General features: G+C 46.6%; 3 protein-coding genes across 3 annotated transcripts; 1 reads left to right on the forward strand and 2 right to left on the reverse strand.

The window, feature by feature from the left end:
* Window positions 1-39: 39 nt before the first annotated feature.
* Window positions 40-5,136, reverse strand: CSUI_008852 (nucleolar protein). The gene is made up of 5 exons (XM_068068974.1): window positions 3,286-5,136; window positions 2,059-2,196; window positions 1,370-1,558; window positions 330-449; window positions 40-138 (listed from the first exon to the last, which is right to left on the reverse strand). Exons 1-4 carry the CDS (start codon window positions 4,027-4,029, stop codon window positions 330-332), a joined length of 1,191 nt encoding a protein of 396 aa, XP_067919051.1. The 5' UTR covers window positions 4,030-5,136; the 3' UTR covers window positions 40-138.
* A 609-nt stretch (window positions 5,137-5,745) lies between these two features.
* CSUI_008853 (proliferating cell nuclear antigen) lies at window positions 5,746-10,912 on the forward strand. The gene is made up of 4 exons (XM_068068975.1): window positions 5,746-6,605; window positions 7,263-7,467; window positions 8,038-8,327; window positions 9,171-10,912. The coding sequence occupies exons 1-4, from the start codon at window positions 6,492-6,494 to the stop codon at window positions 9,564-9,566; spliced, it is 1,005 nt and encodes a 334-aa protein (XP_067919052.1). The 5' UTR covers window positions 5,746-6,491; the 3' UTR covers window positions 9,567-10,912.
* On the reverse strand, window positions 8,610-18,513 carry CSUI_008854 (uncharacterized protein). The gene is made up of 3 exons (XM_068068976.1): window positions 11,759-18,513; window positions 10,958-11,039; window positions 8,610-9,796 (listed from the first exon to the last, which is right to left on the reverse strand). The coding sequence occupies exon 1, from the start codon at window positions 17,648-17,650 to the stop codon at window positions 14,042-14,044; it is 3,609 nt and encodes a 1,202-aa protein (XP_067919053.1). The 5' UTR covers window positions 17,651-18,513; the 3' UTR covers window positions 8,610-9,796; window positions 10,958-11,039; window positions 11,759-14,041.
* Window positions 18,514-18,986: the final 473 nt, after the last annotated feature.

Below are 18,986 nucleotides of genomic sequence, written 5' to 3' on the forward strand. Positions count from 1 at the left end.
ATGAGAGATAGATGGAGATAGACAGATTGCCAGAAAGAGACATCTGTCGATAGATAGATAGATGAATAGGTACACAAGATCTTTTTATCGTGGAAGTGCTTTCTTTCTAGGAGAGACAGGAAGAGAGGGAGAGAGTGACTGAAAAGAAAAGCAACACAAAATATCTCATCATGATAGACGACTAAAAGCTTCTCTATCTTATCCTCTTCTAAAGCTCCTTCTTTCTTATGTTCTTTTACTTTTTGTTCTCTCTTCCTTATCATCTTCTTTTCTTTTTTCTTTTCTTTCTTGTCTTCTTCTTTTCTTCTGTTTTGTCTTTTCTTGTATTCTTACCTGCTCATGCGGCCTCTATGTTGCTGCTTCTGTACACGTCCTATGAATGAGGAATGAAAGAGGATTCCATACTTGGGCGTACGGCCGCTCTTCGATTTTAACGCGCGAAACAAGGCCTAGAAAAGAAAGAAAGGAAAAAAGAGATATGAAATAGGACCTAAGACAGAAAGCTGTTAGAAAGAGAAAGGAAGAGAGAAAGAAAGAATGAAAGATCAAGAGAGAGGGAGAGAAAGAAAAAAGTAGTAAGAGAAGATCATCTACTCTCTCTTCTCCAGGTGTTCATACACAAGAAGAAGTAGGGGTACCACCTGCTGGTCTAGGTGACGATCGCTGCATTCTATCTCATCAGACACACTACAAGTACACGTCTATCTCTATATACAAGATAGCTACCTAGACATGTCTACTCACCACAACACATACAGATGCTGCGATATACAACGTATGGACATATAGATGTAGATACATCAACATATTCCTATTCGTCGGTCATACGTATATACGCTATCACAGTACATAGCTGTATGCAGGAGAATGATAAGAAGGATAGTAGAGTACGTATACAACATCCCAGGAGTGCTCTTGTTGCTCCAGGGGACACGCCATTCATGGAAGATCGAAGAGGACGAAGTAAAACTCTCCAAAGAGAAGAACATGCATCTATACAGACAGACAGACAGACAGGTGAAAAAGAGAAGGTAAACATCCCAAGAAGAGAAGACAGCCACAAGACTGTCGAAAGAGTAGAAGTCCATCTTTCCTTCCTCTTGAGTAGAGTGCAACTCCATCCTTCTTCAAGTGTATGTACATACACCTCAACCCCCTCTCTATCATTGACACCCGTCATATTACTATCTATACCTATACACATCTCTATGCATTCAAGCGATGAATATGACGGAAAGAAATACACCCCAGGCATGCATAAGAAGAGCAAGAAATCTCTACGACATCTCCAGACATGGATACACATCACTCAGGAGAAAAATCGAGAGAAAGAGAGAAAGAAAGGCTCATCTATAGAGGTGTTCGTTACCTTTTCAGCTCCAAGGATTTGTATTGTAGAGGCAGGGTATTTGGCTAGATTAACGAGAGCTCCTGCGTGAGAAATTAGACGTGCGGCTAGAACCTCTCCAACGACCGCCTTCAAGTTAGGAGACACAAACTCCAGCTTGGCTGATAAGTAATCTTGTAACGTCTTTCTCTGTTCACATAAACGCAGAACCTGCAGACGAGAAAGAAAGAAGAACAAGACCCATGGGGATATAAGAAGATAGATAGATGCTAGAGAGAGAGAGATGTGTATATACACATATAGAGAGGCAGAGGGGAGGGGTAGAGAAACATAGAATATGCGTGTGTACATATGTAGAGAGAAATAGATAAAGAAAGAAAGACAAGATCTCCCTTTCTCTCTATCGCTCACTTTTATCTTCTTTTTAACTTCCTTCTATCTTCCCTAGTGTATATACACATGCATGTACCTACACCCTCATACCGACGTAGACAGACCTCGTAGCAGTAGTAGTAGTGGTAGGCATATAACTCACAAACACATCAGCACACATATATATCTCTTCATACATACGTACATACACATACATACATACATGTGCCTACGAACATCTACCGATACATGTGAATACAAATTTTCAATTGGCCTGCCTGGAGATAGCTAGGTAGATGTGCCCCTCCCTCTGTCACTCTTTGTGTGTGTGAGCTTACTTGATCTGCGAAGGAGACGATATTGACAAAGTCCGCCTGGCTAATCTCCTGGCCCATGGAATGTTTCATAGCCGTAAGAATTTCTTCCCGAATCTCCTCATTCCCCCCACACGCCTCCAGCAATTCCTCACTCTGCTCCTAAACAAAGAAAGAAAGAAAGAAGAGAGGCATGCGAAGAAGAAAGAACACGAAGAAGAAAGAGAATGACGCCGGGTGTGGAGATAATAGAGAGAAAAAGAGGAGGAGGAGAAGAGAGAAGACAAGGGAAACAAGGATAGAATAGAGAAGCTGGAATGGGAGGGAGATGGAAAAGGGAAATGAACGTCTGCTTCTTCTTCGATTTCTACGGAGAGTCCCTTTCCTTCGTATTCTACAAAGTCCTGCGAGAAGGGGAGTGGTTCTTATCTAGAGAAGTCGACCGACTCCGGCCAAGAGATTGAACGAGTGAAAGATGAAAGAAAGAAAGAGAAGTAGAAGTGTCAAGCAAAAGAGAGGTATAAAATCAAGCTTAAGTAGATATGAACTGCAGAGACGTGCAGATACAGAAAGAAAGAGAGACAAGAAAGAATAAAGAAGAAGAAGCGGCAGAAGTTTGTGTATTGACACTCTTCATATCAAGTATAGATACATGGAATAGTAGGGTGTACCAATATCGGACGTGTTCATTTATCCATGTATCTTTCATCTATCTATAGATCTACGTATATATACCTATCTCTAGTCCATCTGTCTACCTTTGATCTATCTATCTATCTATTTCTATATCGATATATATATATATATAGATTGATATGTATATCGATGTATCATCCGAATGTCACACATATAGATCTGAATACATTAAGAGGTCGAGTGAACAGGAAAGAAAACACAAGACAGACAGAAAGGGCGAGAGAGGAAGAAAAAGCGCAGACACAAAAGATAGAGAAACCTCGCACATGAGAGAGAAAGAAAGAAAAGAAAGAAAGAAAGAAAGAAGGGGTCATGATACGAATCCGGTGTAGTAGGTAGATCAGGACCAAGACTTGAAGATTTAGAGACACATAAAGACACACTTAAAACAGATAGATACAGATCAAAGATAGGTAGGTAGATACACCACATGTCTCACATCTCATTGAGTGTATCCATCCACCACTTGGACCAGAGAAGAGAAAGAGAAGGGAAGTGAGAGAAGAAAGAGCCGAAGCGAAAGAGAAGAAGATGGAGAGAAAGAGAAGGACTTACTTGGTCGTTGAATTCTTCTTTGATTCGTACGACCTTGAGAACTTTACAGTAGGTTTCTGTATCTCCAACAATCTTGATAAGCTCAGGGAAATGCCAGCCATACCATTCTTTCAGCTTCATAGCAAAGGAGTTGATATTCTTATCTAGACTATCGATAAGAGCTATGGATTGCATGATCGGTTTATCTTGTTTTCTCGGGTCTTCTTTCATCTTTGACCGGCTGTAGCTATGCCCTAGCCCAACTTGAAATCTCTCGATAGCTAAAGAAGAAGAAAGAATCTGTTTCGTGAGCTTCTTGAAGTGATACCGACACCCTCGATGAAGCTCCACCACATTAGGATTGAAGACAATATGAAAACCTTCATCTGATAAACTCTTTCCCAACGCTGGATCGCATACCCCTACAGCAGCTGTAGGTACACCCGAAGAGGAGGCGCCATCTCCTGCTCCCCCATCTTTCTTTTTCTTCTTCTTCATGGTACTAGGGAGATTCATATGAAGAAAGTTGGAGATGACGGGACAGGATGTGCCATTGGTAATGGCTAGCTGGACTTCTAACGCTTCTTCTGCATTGGAGAAAGGATGAAAAGCAACGACCTCGAGAACCTGAGAATATCGAGAGTAATCGAGACAGCATTCTTGGATCGCGTCGGCATCTTGAGCTATCTGGTCCCAGTTCTTTACACGTGAAAGGAGAAGACCAGGAGCCGACTCGAAGAGAAGAAAAATTTCATTCGTCGCCATCTTGAGGGGAGTCTGGAGTATTGGAAAGATAAAGAGGAGAAAAGGCGATCGATACAGTCTCTTGTTACATTTCTGAGTTCAAGGATAGAGAAGACACAGGCGGTAAGGAAGATGATAAAGGAGACCAGAGAAGAAAGGGGGGGAGGAGAAGAAACACAGAAATGAAGATAGAGGGATGACTATGGAAGAAAGTTGGAGAATAGGAAATTGACAAGAAAAGAAGAGAGAAAGACAAAAGATGAACAGAGATAGAGGTCGACGTAGGAGGAAAGAAAGAGAGGAGAAAGGTGTGAGGAGAGAGGTTGCTGCCGGGGTGTGAAGATCGATGTTGAGAGAAAAGAGTGAGAAAGAAAGAGGCGTTCGAAGAGAAGAGAAAACGGAGGAATGCCTGTGCGTACGAGAGGAGAAAGAAGATTTGAATGAGAAGAATGATAGGAGGAAGACTAGAGAGAAAAGAGGGTGGGGGAGAGGTGAATGAAGAGAAAGAAAGAAAGACCTTGGTGATGGAGAAGAAGAAAACAGAGACGGAAAGAGGTGTCTTTGCGAAGAGAAGAAAGAGAGAAGAACGAAGGAAGAAAAGAAGAAAACCAAAAGAGCCAGAGAAGAAGAGAGAATAACGGGATGAAAGCAAAGAGAGAGAGGCGGACCGCTTCAGCCTACAACGGTAAGCTCGATCGCGAGGTTTGCAGTAGTTACACACACCCACGTAAAAGAAGACAGATGACCGCCTTCATCGAAACTTTTTCCTTTCTCGTGACTGATACAATCGATAAAAGAAGATAAGAGAGGGAAAGGCCTCGCTGAAAGGAGAGGAAGAACCGCACGAGTTGATGAGCGTTTCTCCGCCTTCGCTTCCGTGCATGCAAATGGGATGAAAGCGAAGAGGAGGAAGAAGAAACAAGAAGAACGACGACCAGAAGAGAAGTGTGGGGTAAGAGGAACGCAGGCGGGATCGCCCGGGGATGATGAAAGAAATCGGGTGTTTCTCTCTATCGAAGTTTTCTCCACTAAGGAGGAAAGAAAGGGACCTCTCCCCGGTAGGTACAGAGGTCTCCGAAAAAGGAAAGAAAGAAAGAAAGCATGGCTGGGTGGCTCACGCTATGTCGGCTTTCTTTGAACGAGATCGATGAGGAATTTTGAAAGCGAGTCCGAGAAGAATCTACTTCCGTCGATTGAGCTTTGCTCGAGTAATAGCCGACCAATGGATTATGATGGGAGGGTGGAACCACAGTTTCAAACGGTCAACCCGCAACTGGGGTGTACATACACCTCATGTGTCAACTGTGCCTCTTGTCGTGATGGCGACAGACTCTACGGGAACTGTAGCTTGGGAAGAATTCATTAGGCAGAATAGTCTTGAAGAGCTCCTTCTAACGGAGCCACATGAAAGATATAGGAAAGATGATGCTAACCCAAGGATAGACTACAGATGCAATCGGAATCTCCATAAATAGATGGACGGTCGATGATGAAAGTAGCCAAACAAGAAGGAGACTCCAGATGGGCGGCAACAACACGGCCATGGGTATCCCCCCCCCTCCCCCCCCGGTCGTAACTGCGGGTGTGAGTGATGATTGGTGTGTGGCCGTGTGTCGGGTGCGAAGCTGGCTTCTACTGGCTCTTAGCTTTTCATGATCAAGATTCTTCAATCTGTGAACATTCTCTGTCTCATTCATGAGCCCTTATGAAGCCTACTATTCCCTTCGTTTCGAGATCTTCTCTTCCACTGTGTGTCAGGTGTACGTACACCTCAGTCTTCCATCCAAGTCAGAGCACTCCTTTCTCATCCATCCCTATTATCGTCCTTGCCGTTACTACAGCGCGGCTCGCCCTCTCCAGCCATCTCTCCCCCCTCCACTTCTTCACCCTCCCTCCCCTCCTCCTCCTCCCGCCGCCTTTTCTTGGAAGGAAAACACTAAGCCTCCCCTTTGTCCGTCTTGCTTTTCTTCTCCAAGACACGAACGTTTTCTGTTTCTCCACTCCTACACCATCTCTTCTCGTGGTTTCTTCCGTTTTCACAAGCTCCTTCACCCTTTTTCCAACGTTCCCTGCTATCTTCTTTCACACCGTCGTCATCTTTTTCCGCCTCCTTCCAACTTCGCTTACCACGGCCTCCCCCCTCTCCTCCCTCCTTTTCTTCCATCACACACCACGGTGTGCCTCCTCTACGTTCTTTCTCTCTTTCTCTATTCAGTTTGTCTCCAGTCACAACCCTTCCTCTTCTTATTCCTCTAAGCGTTTTTTTCCCTCCTATTCATTTCTAACGAAAGGCAAATACCTTTCGAAAGTGCATTTCGTACTTTCCTCTGTTTCTCCGTCTTGAATCACTTTCTCCTACCACTCTACCTTCCTGTCACACCTCAACGGACACCTGTTTTGCTTTTCTCCTTTCTTTCTTCTTCTTTGTTCCTTTCTTCTCTTTCATTTTCCCTCTCGGTCCGTCTTTTCCTTTTCTCATCACAATGTTGGAGGCGAAGATCCAGCACGCGAGCGTCTTGAGGCGCCTGTTCGAGTCGATCAAAGATATGGTCTCAGATGTCAATCTTGACTGTGATGAGACAGGTCTTCGATTGCAGGTAAATGAGAATGGAAAGAATAAGAGAGAAAAGACCTTTCTTCTTCACACTTCACGAAGAATTCAGAACATTCCTACTTTTCTCTCTCCTCCATCTATCATGAAACGGCCGCTCTTCAAACTCCAATCCTCGTTCCTTCCTGCCATTCCTCGCTGTATGCCGTTAGTGAAAAAAACATGAAGGGGGGCGGATGAAGGAGGAAATGTTGCACGCTTGTCCTGATGAATAGCCTACTACACCTAGAGAGATTTCTCAGATGCATGCACATACATATGTGTGATCTTTCAAGCTTGTGTAGAACGCGTGACTCTGTCTACTTATCCACGTCTATCTTCTCTCCTTTCTTCTCTTTTCTAGCTTGATCTTGACATTCATAGAGAATCCTTCTGTATAGCCGTCTTACCTCTACTGCATAGATACCTATGTACCTACCTACATAGACTTCGCTACTTCTTCCCGCTCCCCATCTACCGTAATCATATGCATATGTCTCCTCAGCCTTTCGAGTCTCTCATTTGTCTTTGAATCTTAACCAAAGGTCCCTATCTATCTCTCTATCAGTCGTCCTATCTATTTAGCTACCTTTATCTATCTATTTATCGAGCTTGACTGTATTGGATCTTCTCTTCCTTTCTTCCTTCTTTTTCTCTTGTGTAGGCGATGGATTCCTCTCATGTTGCTTTAGTCGCTTTGAAGCTAGATGATACAGGCTTCGTTCATTTCCGATGTGATCGAGAGAGATCTCTAGGTCTGAATCTTACAAGCGTGTGTAAAGTCTTTAAGCTCTGTAGTAACGCTGACTCTTGCAGTATCCAGAATGAAGAAGATTCAGACACCGTCACTTTCGTCTTTGAGAATGAAGGTAAGAGCGAAAAGATAAAGAAGAAAGAAAGAATGGATGGAAGGATGAGAGAAGAAAGAACGGTAGCGACGAATGAGGAAACTGCTTTTCTCTTTTAGCAAGATCTCCAGGCATTCTAGAGATAGGCTGCTCAAGACACCATCGTACATCTACGTGTATTATCTCCGTTTTCTCTTCTAGACACAGAGGAAGAGAAAAAGGTTCTCTTGCTTCTTCATCTTTCTGCCCGACATGTTTCATCCAGCCTCTCTCCTCACTCATTCATCTACACTGTGTATATCTACCATCTCTATCTCTATACACATCGCATGCTGAGAGATTCACATACACGCCTGTCTTTCTCACTATCTCTACCTATCTACCCTCATGTAATCCCCCTCCATCACCCTCGTCCCTTACACCTGTAAAGAATGACTCTCTATCCATAGCTCATATACACACACCTCATTCTCTCTCCATGAAAAGATACATCTTCCCAAGTATCTCCTTAGAAACACCTCATCTTTCTTCATCTCCTCCTCTCTCATTCTTTCTCTCCTTTCTTTGGTTTTCTCTTGCTCTGTATGTCAGCTGACGAGAAGCTCTCCAGCTTTAGCTTGCGTTTGATGGCTATCGATCAAGACGCCCTACGTGTACCTGAAGATGAAGGATCCCACGATGTGACCGTGAAGATGTCTGCACGGGAATTTTCGAATGTGATCCGAACATTAGGCGAATTTAGCGATAGTGTGCGAATTGAGGTGGATAAGATCGGTATCAAATTTGTTACGCAAGGAGATCTAGGAGTTGGAGAAGTCTTTATGAAACCCAAGCCCTTCTCAAGTTCATCCTCTGGAGATGATTCATGCATCGAAATACAGGTAAAGGTCGATCAAAAAAGATGAGACACATCATTCCATCTATCTTCAGCCTATCTTCTAGCTATCTCCTTACCATGTACCTTGTAATCGATCTATCAACGGGGTACGCGCCCATCTTCAGTCTAGACATATGAGGTCTTCAGTGTCAACATCTCTCTGTGTTTATCTATCTATCCATCTATCTATCTTTAATCTATCTATCTATCTATATGCCTAGCATGAAGCAGCTTCGTCGCATGTGTCGATCCATCTACAGCCAGCCGATCTATCTGCCTATCTTGAGTCTGTTTACCGCCTATCTTGGTATGTATCTAGTGTTTTTTTCTTGCTCGTCTTCTTCCTCTTCATCTTTGATACAAAGGTGGCTGTAATGATCATCATTGTCTTTATTTGAGAGATAGAAAGAGAGAGCTTTTCTTTCTCTGGTTGAAGAAACAAGATGAGCTATCGCTCGAAAGAAGAAAAGAGAGATAGCAGTAGTCGTATGTACACACAATGTGGTGACGACGTCAACAGGAAGGAAGAGAGAGATATCTCAAAAAGATCAGAGGTTTCGTTTTCCCTCTAGATGAAATTTGAGGTGTACATACACCGCGATCATGCCATTGGGGTGGACATGCACCTCGTCTCTCCTCCATTTCAACAATAAAACTACATATGCATACACGTGTATGCAATTCTTCGTAACGATCATGGCGTCAAAGAATAAGAGTGTATGCATATGAATGTGTATATATCTATATACGAAAACTCTCTCCTTTCTTTCTTTTCCTTCGTCATGCACCAACGTGATGATGACCTTTCCTTCCTTTCTTCATTTCTTTCTTTTCTTCACCCCACCAGGTCAACTCGCCAGTGAGTCAGACGTACGCAGTGAAATACTTGAACTACTTTGCCAAGGCAGCCTCTCTAAGTTCCACGGTCACCTTGTCTCTAACCGATCAGAACCCGATCGAAGTTCGCTTCGATATCTTAGAGCCCTCATCGTCGTCTTCGGCCTCTGGGAGTAGCAGTAGTAGCAGTGGAGGAGATGAGGGAGAAGAAGGATCTTCAAGAGCTAACGACCGCTCATCTGCCGGAGGGGCCGGGAGAAGCCGAGGAGCGCAAAATCAACCTCGATCAAGGATGGGACATGTAAAATTCTTCCTCGCACCCAAGATGGACGATGACGCCCTCCAAGAAGAAGAGGGGGGGGGAGGACAACAGGGTGGGGGAGAGGATGAAGCGATGGATGACTAAGAAGAATGATAACGATGATCAAAATGGACTCAGAGAAAGAGAGAGATAGAGAGAGAGAAGAGGTGGGAAAGAGAGGCAAGAGAGATGGATGATGGGTGTTCCTTTTGTTCGCTTCCCATGGCATACAGGCTTTCGATGTATAATGTGACTAGATCCGTATGATCATCATCATAAGAGAGATGACGAAGATGAAGAGGGAGAAGAATCTTGTCTACTAAGATGGAAGTGGGCTTCGAGTGCAAACAAGACATAAGAACATTGGCAAAAGAGGAGGGACAGAGTAGAAATGCGACAACTACTGTGTAGGAAAAGTAGAAGGGAAAGCAGAGAGAAGATAAACAGCCGTAGAAAGAACGAGGTCGCCCACGAGATACGAACCAATGAAAGGGGGGGATGAGTGGCTCCACGGTGAGAGAAGGATAGAGATCTCAACGAGAGATAGAAAGATAGATGTTCTATGCTACTACATGAGCGGCAAGAGAAGGACGAGGAGATCTGCTGTCTATTTATTGGTCTACTTGGATGATAAGAGAAGATCTATCTCCATGTGGAGAGGCATCGTGAAAATAATTTAGAGAAAGAAGATGAAGAAACAGAAGTCCAAGAACCTACGAAGAAACAGAGGGAGTTCTACTGACGGGTTTCTACTGTGCGCTACCTTGCCGAGTCGGCTACCTCTAAATCTATGTGTTTATGCATGTATCTATGTGCCTATCTGTCTATCGACCTTTATCACCTATCGTTTACACGTGAACATGACGAAGGTTAAGAATATAGAAGGTATATCCAAGCCCACTACAACCCTGCCTCCTCTTCTACCTCTATCTCTTATACACCTATCTACCTCCTCTTCTGGCAGTGCTTCTTCGGTTCTCTGTGGTGATTCGTCATTCCTTTTCAAGAGAAAATGATGAAGAATGTCGATCTATCGAGAGATAGAACCCTGAAGTTTTTCTAGGGACAACTGTAAAGAAAGAAAAGAAAAAGATGATGATTCCTTCTCGACAAAGAGGGCGGATTTGGCTGTATGTACACTCCATCTTCTTGACCGCTTCCTCTTTGAGAGCGCGTTTCTTGGTTCATTTCAAATGCAGATAGATAGACGACTTTCTACACACACGTTCCTCCTCCTTTGTTTCTCTATAGACATCTACACGAATGTCTAAAGATATCTAAGAATATCGCCACCGTACCACTATCCATCTATATCAGATGTGTGTGTAGTGAGCGTGTGCATGTTCCGTAGTAGATGTATATACACCGTTTGTGTATGTATGTGTTGAAGAATGCTCATCAGCTTTCCTCTTCCTTCTCTCTTTCTCTCCCCTAGTTTTCTTCTTGGTCTTTTTCTTGCTCGATTTCTTGTCTTCTTTTCTTTCTGTTTTTCTCACCTGAGAGGAAACTTCCTTCCTTCATGTCTTAAGAGATCTTCGAAAGATGATGAGACCTATCTTTTCATTCTTTCCTTTCCATCTATATACATACAGACACACGGTGGTGGTCTTGTGTATGGAGAGAGCAAACGAAAGAGACGATTAAGTCGCTGGAGGAGTTGAAGAAACAGAACATATCACTCTCGACAACCTATGATACTTCGACGAAGTAATTTAGGTGTATGTACACCTGTGCAATTCTTCGTTAGTAATCCCTTTGCAAGAAGTACCTAGCTCACCTCTTGAAACAAGGTTATGACAACAATGAGAGAAAGGAAAGAACGCGAACTTCACCCTGTTTTGCTTCCGAGATATAGATGCGTTGAGGCATGAGCGCTGGTGGTGCTCAAGAACGGAAAGAACGTCTTTGCATGCAGCTAGCCAGCCATACAGGTAGGAGGTACAAACCAGCTAGTCCCACTCTACGAATGTCTACTCGTGCGCGATCTGAAAAGTCTTACACTTCGTAGATAGCTGCGACATCAACCGGTGTATAAGATATGTCTACTCTAATATATACACAGCAGAATTTGATACCACCTGGAACGATAGCAAAAATTGAGTTCGTTCCTGTCTTTCTTCCAGGGTGTTATTCTTTCATCTATCTGTCTACCGATCTATCTATTTATTTATAGACTCCTGTCTGAGAAAGCATCTCCCAGCGTGTGTGAAGAGATCAAGGAGGAATGACTCTGTGTCTCTTGCGCTCTTCGGAGTTATCGCATATGGACATCGGAACTTGTTCGATGGGCAACCTACCTCCCGTCTATCTGTCTATCCACCACGTTGAGACGATGAAGACAAGCTGCTCTTTCTATCCTTTCTTTCGTCGGTGGAGTGACTGATGTTTCCTGGCAAGCAAGTGTCTGTCTCTCTGTCCGTGTGTCTGTACACCTGAAGCCATTCATAGTCGCGGGCCTTTGTCTCTCAAGAAGAATCGCTTGTTGCGTTGTCTACCGCCATTGATAAGACGAATCTTAACGACAGGCGGCAGGAAAGAAAGAAAGGACTGAGAAAGAGAAAGAAAGTAAAGTCGTGGGGCTCGTGCAAAGACAGAGAGTCTCTCACATATAGAAACAACGCAACCAAGTCACGTTACCTCTCCATTCACTACTAGAAATACAAGGCATAACAAACAAGAAGACTAATGAGAGGAGTAAGAAGAAGAGAGAAAGCGATAGTGAGTTCTACGACTCCTCACTTCACAATCCTTCCTATGTCTACTACTATTACTATTAGCTCCTCATCACCGTAGTAATCCTAGCCTAGCTCCACCACCATTCACAAAGAGAGTCTTGTGTATATCTACCTCTACTCTTTCTCGGTCTCTCCCGGTCATCTACTCTTCTTCTTGAGACACATGCTCTACAGATACATAAGTAGCAGAGAAAAACCGCACACATATCTATCTCAGACGATAGCTAGAAGGAGAAGAGAAGAAGGGGATCACGATCCGGAAGCAGGTAGCTCTTTCTGTTCTTAGGCAACGACAAGACATTCTTCATCATCCATCCTTCATGCGACAGGACCGAAAGTGAAGAAAAAGAAGAAGAGTAACATAAATAGTCACGAAGACAGAGAGATGACAGCATCGGGGCGAAGAAAAAGAAGAGGAGAAGAATCTAGAACACCACTATTAGCATGCATGAGATCACCACAATCACGAAGACGACGACAGGAGAGGAGAAATAAAAATCCAGACATAAGATCCTCTTCACAACGAAAAAGAAGAAGACTGGACCAATGAGCAGGCAACAGATGAAAGACACACCCTTCATACAGATCTAGATGGAGAGTCAGAGTTCCTACATATCTGGTTGACGAGTCAACAACTCTTCGTACTACCATCACTAGCCAGCACACCCATCCTCCTGCTCTCTCTCTCCCTTCAGCATCAACACGGCCCTCTCACTCATCCACATACATTATACATATACATATTTCAGTCATACATATAGACATCACCGTGAGATACATCCTACACCTATCTACGTATCTATCTATATATCTACATAGATATAGACAGATACCTGTTTAGGTATATACTATACCTTCTGCGTGGTAATCATAAGGACAATGATGATGATGTTGTCGGACGTGTCTTAACAGGCTTCATGAAGAAGATCTCTATCTATACTCTCTCTATAACAACCTAGAGCGACTTCCACTTATACACAAGTAGTTGAATTCCTAGTACTATCGTTCATAGTAATAGCTCCCTAGACACTGGAGAAGCGAAAGAAGAAAAGAAAGCAAAAGAGAAAAAGAAATGGTCTTTTTCATGTATACAAAACGCAAGACATCACGACATGACGAAATACTTCACACTCAAAACTCATCCTTCCACCTCCCACCCCTACCACCTCCACCCCCAGGATCGGCAGCATGTTGCTACTATGGCTGTTGCTACGGTCATTATTTCAAAGGTTGTTCATTCATGCACTATCTTACGTCTACCGGATGACACAGACGACTACTACTACTACTACTACTATAGGGAGGTTTCTACTCACACTAGTAGGGCGACTCTTCCTTCTCTCTTTACAACTCTATAGACCACTACGAGTACTAGAGAAGAAAAAGAATACGAGGGCTAAGAATGGCTGAAGACCAAGCAAAAGAAGAATAAGAACCCAAGAGAAATAGCAAAAAGACAAAGAGTAACACACAGGACGAATATCGAGATGTTGGTGTTGTGTGTGTTGTGCGGTGCTCAATCATGTGCAATCCTCCAGCACGTAAAAGACGAAGTTCTTCTTCTTCTTCACTAGAAGGCGAGAACAGCACCATTGAGAACAGAAGAAAGGACTTCTTTCTTCTTTTCCTTCTTTTTTCTGTCCCTCTCTCTTCTTGAACGTTCTCCTCTCTCTCAGCCTCATAGTCCATCGGAGATCCATTTCTCTCTTCTTCATCTCCTCGTTCTATCTTTCTTTCTACCTCGTAACTTCCTATGCTTCTTTGTCCCTCCTATTCATCTACGACAAACTCTTCACGAGAAAGCATCCATCCCCCCCACCATCTCTGTATCTATCATTTCTCGATCTATGAGCTTGAAGAGAAGCCTCCTCCTCCTCCTGCAACAAGCGACGCAGTGATTTCGGCCGCAGCCTTCTTTGCCGCTTCAGCTGCCGCTAAGACTCCTGGAGAGAGCCCTGGCCCGGAAGCGGCACTAACACCACCAGCCACACCGTAGTCTCGTAGACCAGCTAAGCCTATACTCGAAGCAGATGCTGGAGTAAAACCGCTACCTCCTGCTGCATGCAGTGATGTACTAGTATTTGCATGCGGTGAAGGTGAGAATCCAGAAGAAGAAGAGACAGATCCCATGACTCCCCCTGGAGAGGGGCTACTTCCTACGAGGAGATGAGGGTGTGGGGTGGTATAGACGGATGAATGATGATGTGCCGAAGCCGCAGCTAATGCTTGTTGTTGCTCCGCTTTTTCTTCTCTTGCTTTCTCCCTCGCCTTTTCGACTTCTTCTCCCTTCTTCTTCGCCGCCATAGCCCGTGCGGCCAAGGCTGCCGCGGCTGCGGCGGCTGCAGCTGCAGCAGGAGACATCCCGGGAACCCGGCTACTTCCTGCTATAATAGCATCGCCACTCGAAGATGAAGATGAGGGAGAGAATAGACTTGAAGAAGATGAAGAGGAAGGCTTGGAATTTGGGTCAAGATTTCCTCCTCCTCCTCCTCCGGCAGCTTTGGCTGTTCCACCACTCTTGCGAGCAGCCGCCGCGGCAGCAGCAGCTGCTTCAAGAACCGCCGCTGCAACCGCACTCTTGCGGAAGCTTGGAGAGATGGTAAATCCAGATGGCGTGCTACTACTACTACTACTTCCTCCTGCTTTCCCGGGAGTCTTCATCTGAGACAAAAGACCACCTGCTCCTGCTCCTGTTGAACTATCAGGCGGCGGTGGGGGTGGGGGTGGTGGATGAGAGCCGAGGCCGGCTGACCAGGGAGAAGAAGAAGCTGAAGAGGTCGTAGAAGAAGAAGAGGATAAGGCTCCTGTTTTTGTGGTAGGAGGAGCTGAATAGTGAGCTACAGCAGAGGAAGGGAGAGAAGAGAATGAAGCAGCTGTCGTTGGCGTTGTACTACTTCCTGCACTTGTTCCACTTGGTGAGACACCCGACAAAGAAGACTGTTGCTGTTGGTAGAGATTTCCTCCTCCTGCCCCCCCTCCTGTATAGAAGGAACCTGCACCTCCTGGGAAAGGCGAAGCGACCCCACCACCTGTAGTTGTAGTCGACTGAGAAGCCATAAGGGCGGGGGGCTGATGAGTAGAGGAAGAAGAAGAAGACTGATAGTGCTGCGGCATTGTCGCCCCAGTAGGCACATTCCCGGTTCCTCCTCCTTGCTGTTGTTGAAGTTGTAAAGCATAGACTGAAGCTTGATCTCCTCCACCTGATGCATACTGCTGCTGCTGGAGCATTAGCATCATCATGTTAGCATTATTATTGCCTTGACTCCCTGAGCCTAATCCTCCTTCACTTGTAAAGCCTCCTCCTTGCTGCGCAGAAAACAATCCCCCCGCCCCTGCTCCTCCTCCTGCTGCTGCTGTGCCGAAGAGTGAAGAGTGCTGCTGACCACCTTGGCTTCCAGGTGTCCCTCCTACACCCCACGCTCCAGGAGTACCTCCTCCAGGGCCACCCCCACCACTGCCACCTGTTCCTCTCATCATCGTCATCATCATCATACCTGCCCCTTGGGGGGTGCCTTGAGGTGTACTGCCGCTCATGAGAAGATATTGCTGCATCTGCTGCTGCTGTTGCGCATATTGCTGTTGTTGTTCTTTAGCATAAGCAGCGGCAGCCGCAGCTACAGGATCAAGTTCTTCTTCTCCTCCTCCCCCCTCTCCTTCTTTGCCACCGCTTCCACCACTCGACACTAAGGAAGAGGAAGAAGAAGGCCGTGGAGGAGCTGAAATCACACCTGCCTGTTGTACAGTAGTAGTAGTAGCGGGAGTGGTACTAGATCCTCCTCCTCCTCCTGTTCCCCCTGATGGATCAGGCTGAGGTCCGATCAAGGTGGTTCTCTCATCCGTCGCCGATGGAGGAGATGCATAATACATCTCTCCTTCATGTTGTCCTGCAGGGGCATTCCCTCCTGCTCCTCTGACTTGGATTCGCAACATCTCTAACACACGCACATCCGCTGATCCTAAAAAGAGTAGATTGCTACTACGTCGTTCTCCACCGCCCCCTGGGGCTCCTGCTCCTCCCGGCTGTTGTCCTGGGAAGCCGGGAGTCCCTGCACCAGACGCCCCTCCGTGAGGGCCTTGGTGTTGCTGTGCAAAAGGAGAAGCCTGCTGAGGAGAAAGATTGAAGTTACTTGCAGCAGGTCCAGGTGTCTGATGCAGAAGATGAGGTGGCGGGGGTGCATGATGACCCCCCAGCCCTCCTGGTGGACCACCCGCACCTGGAGCCTGGGGCGGAGGAGGCCTGAGAGACTGCGGCAGTAGATGTCCCGGGGCGGTAGAAGGAGCAGACGAAGAAGAGGAACCTCCCCCTCCTGCTCCTGGAGGTAGTGGGCCTCCTGGGGGGAAGGGATGATGAGGTGTAGGACGATGGTGATAGGGGTGATGATCTCCTCCTGGAGAATGAAGAGGAGGTTGTGATGGATGCGGAAGAAAACCTGGGGGGGCTCCTGGAGGCGGCGGTCCACCTCCGGGTAACATAGGAGGTGGAGGACCCGTTCCTGCACCTCCTCCTGGTGGGACAAGAAAATGAGGGGGCGGTGGGAGATTTCCTCCTCCTCCTCCTGGTCCTCCTTGCCCAGGTGGAGGAGGTAAAGGTGGATGATGAGGAGGATGGAGATGAGGAGGCGGATGATGGTGAGGAGGAGGAAGCCCTGGTCCTCCTCCCCCTGGTGGCGGAGCTTGAAGCATCATCACCATATTACTACTACTACTACCACTGCTGCCCCCACCTCCTGGAGGTGGTGACGGATTCCCTGCATCTCCAGAGCCAGGAGGAGGAGGTCTTATGAGCGCACCTCCTGGAGGAGGAGGAGAGGGAAAAGGATGAGGAGGTGGTGGATGTTGCTGGTGGTGCAAAATCTGAGGTGGGGGATGCGGAGGAGGTCCTCCCCCACCTACTAGGCCAGGAACACCGGGAGGTGGTGGTGGCCCACCACCTCCTCCTCCTCCTGGTCCTCCTGGTGGCGGAGGTCTGAGGAACAAAGGTGGGGGATGGGGGTGAGGGGGTGGTAAACCTTGCAACAAAGGAGGGGGTGGATGGTGAGGGTGAGGTGGTGGGGGACCCCCTCCGCCTTGCGCCCCTGGAGGAGGTGGTGGCCCAGGGGGAAGAGGTGGCGGTGCTCCTCCTCCTCCTCCTGGTGGTGGAGGTAAGATGACCGACGGGGGGGACGCAGAAGAAGAAGGTCCTGCAAGGATGTGAGGCGGCGGCGGAGGGTGAGGAGGACCGGTGGGCGGCCGAGGATGTAGAGGATGAGGAAGCTGATGAGGAAGAGGTGGTCCATGATGGGGATGACCTGGGGGAGGAGGTAATGGAGAAGGTAGACCTCCTCCTCCTGCTGGTGCTGGACTTCCTGTCGAAGAAGGAGGTGGTCCACCCCCACCAGGAGGAGGAGAAGCTCCCCCTCCTCCTACTCCTGCATTGGGTCCAAGCTGCTGCTGTAGGGATTGTGAGGTGGTCATGTTACTGTCTCCTGGTCCACTACTACTACTGCTTGGATTCTTATGTTGTGGGTTGTGACAGTAGGGGCATGCAATCTGTTCATGAGGGCATGTGCCTTGTAGGAAGTCTTCACAAGGTCTACATACACCCCGGTTATGTAGCACTCGTGCGAAATGGAACTCTGATGTAGGGTCACTATGAAGAAAGTCATGACAGTACCCGCAATTGTCTCCTTCGGGGCATCCCCCCCCTGTCCCATCCGGAGGAGACGCGACATGAGCTTTCGCACACGGGAGACAAAGCTGTCTCTCATGTTGCCAGCGTAAGTAGAAGACAGGGCTACAACGATCTCCATGCTCTGGATGATGACATAAATCACATTCCGCACCAAAGGGGCATCGATACGATGGAGGAAGAAAGTGTTGGTCACATGGACGACAGGTCCCTGCTTCATGCTCTTCTTCGATGATACGTAGCCCACCCCCCCCGCCGCTAGGTGGGACGGGGTGAGGATGAAGATGCGGGTGATGAGGATGAGGAGGAGGCGCACCCCCCGCACCCCCACTCTCAGAAAGAGGATGCAAAGGATGAGAAGAAGAGGAAGGCAGAAGATTTGAACTAGCCCCACCTCCGAGTTGTGTTTGTCCCCCTGGCCCTCCTTCTGGTAACAGAAGCAGCTCCCCCGCCCTGTCTCTGTCTCCTGTCCCTCCTCCTCCAACGACATGAGGCTGTAGGAGAGAAGCTGGGGCACCTGGTGCAAGAGCGTTAGACGGAAGGAAAGGAGGAGACGGACCACCCCCACCCCCAGGAGGACCTCCGCCTGAGAGGATGAGAGTTCCTGGGGTGGCTGTAGACGATGACGGTGATGATACTTGTTGCTAAGCGAAACAGACACAAGAAGATCATGAAAGAGAGAAGAAAACAATAAGATAAGATTTCTCTACGAAAATACAGCAAGAGAAGATTTATGGGGATGAAAAGAAAAAGAAAAAAGGGCTGAGAGATGCTATCTTGGTGCCTGTACAGCAATCCGTGCATCTCTCGACTACATCGATGGAGACATGCATGTCTTTAACTCTCTACATGATAGGAAGAAGAAAGACGAGGCTGTTGGAGCTTATATATGCTGATCATGTGTAAAGAGAAACGATACGTTCGCCTCACACCTTGGAGATACGCGTGAGTCACGTCTCAATCAAGTCTGTACATATACCTCGCATCTTGCCTTTCCCCCTCCTTCTCCTTCCTCTCATCGCAGAACTACAACTGTCTGGCCCGATATATACACTAAAACGACAGAGATAGATAGATTAAAGATAGATAGATAGATAGGTAGATTAAAGATAGTTAGATAGA

The sequence above is a fragment of the Cystoisospora suis genome (assembly GCF_002600585.1).
Source record: "Cystoisospora suis strain Wien I chromosome Unknown contig_5099, whole genome shotgun sequence".
Lineage (NCBI taxonomy): Eukaryota > Apicomplexa > Conoidasida > Eucoccidiorida > Sarcocystidae > Cystoisospora > Cystoisospora suis.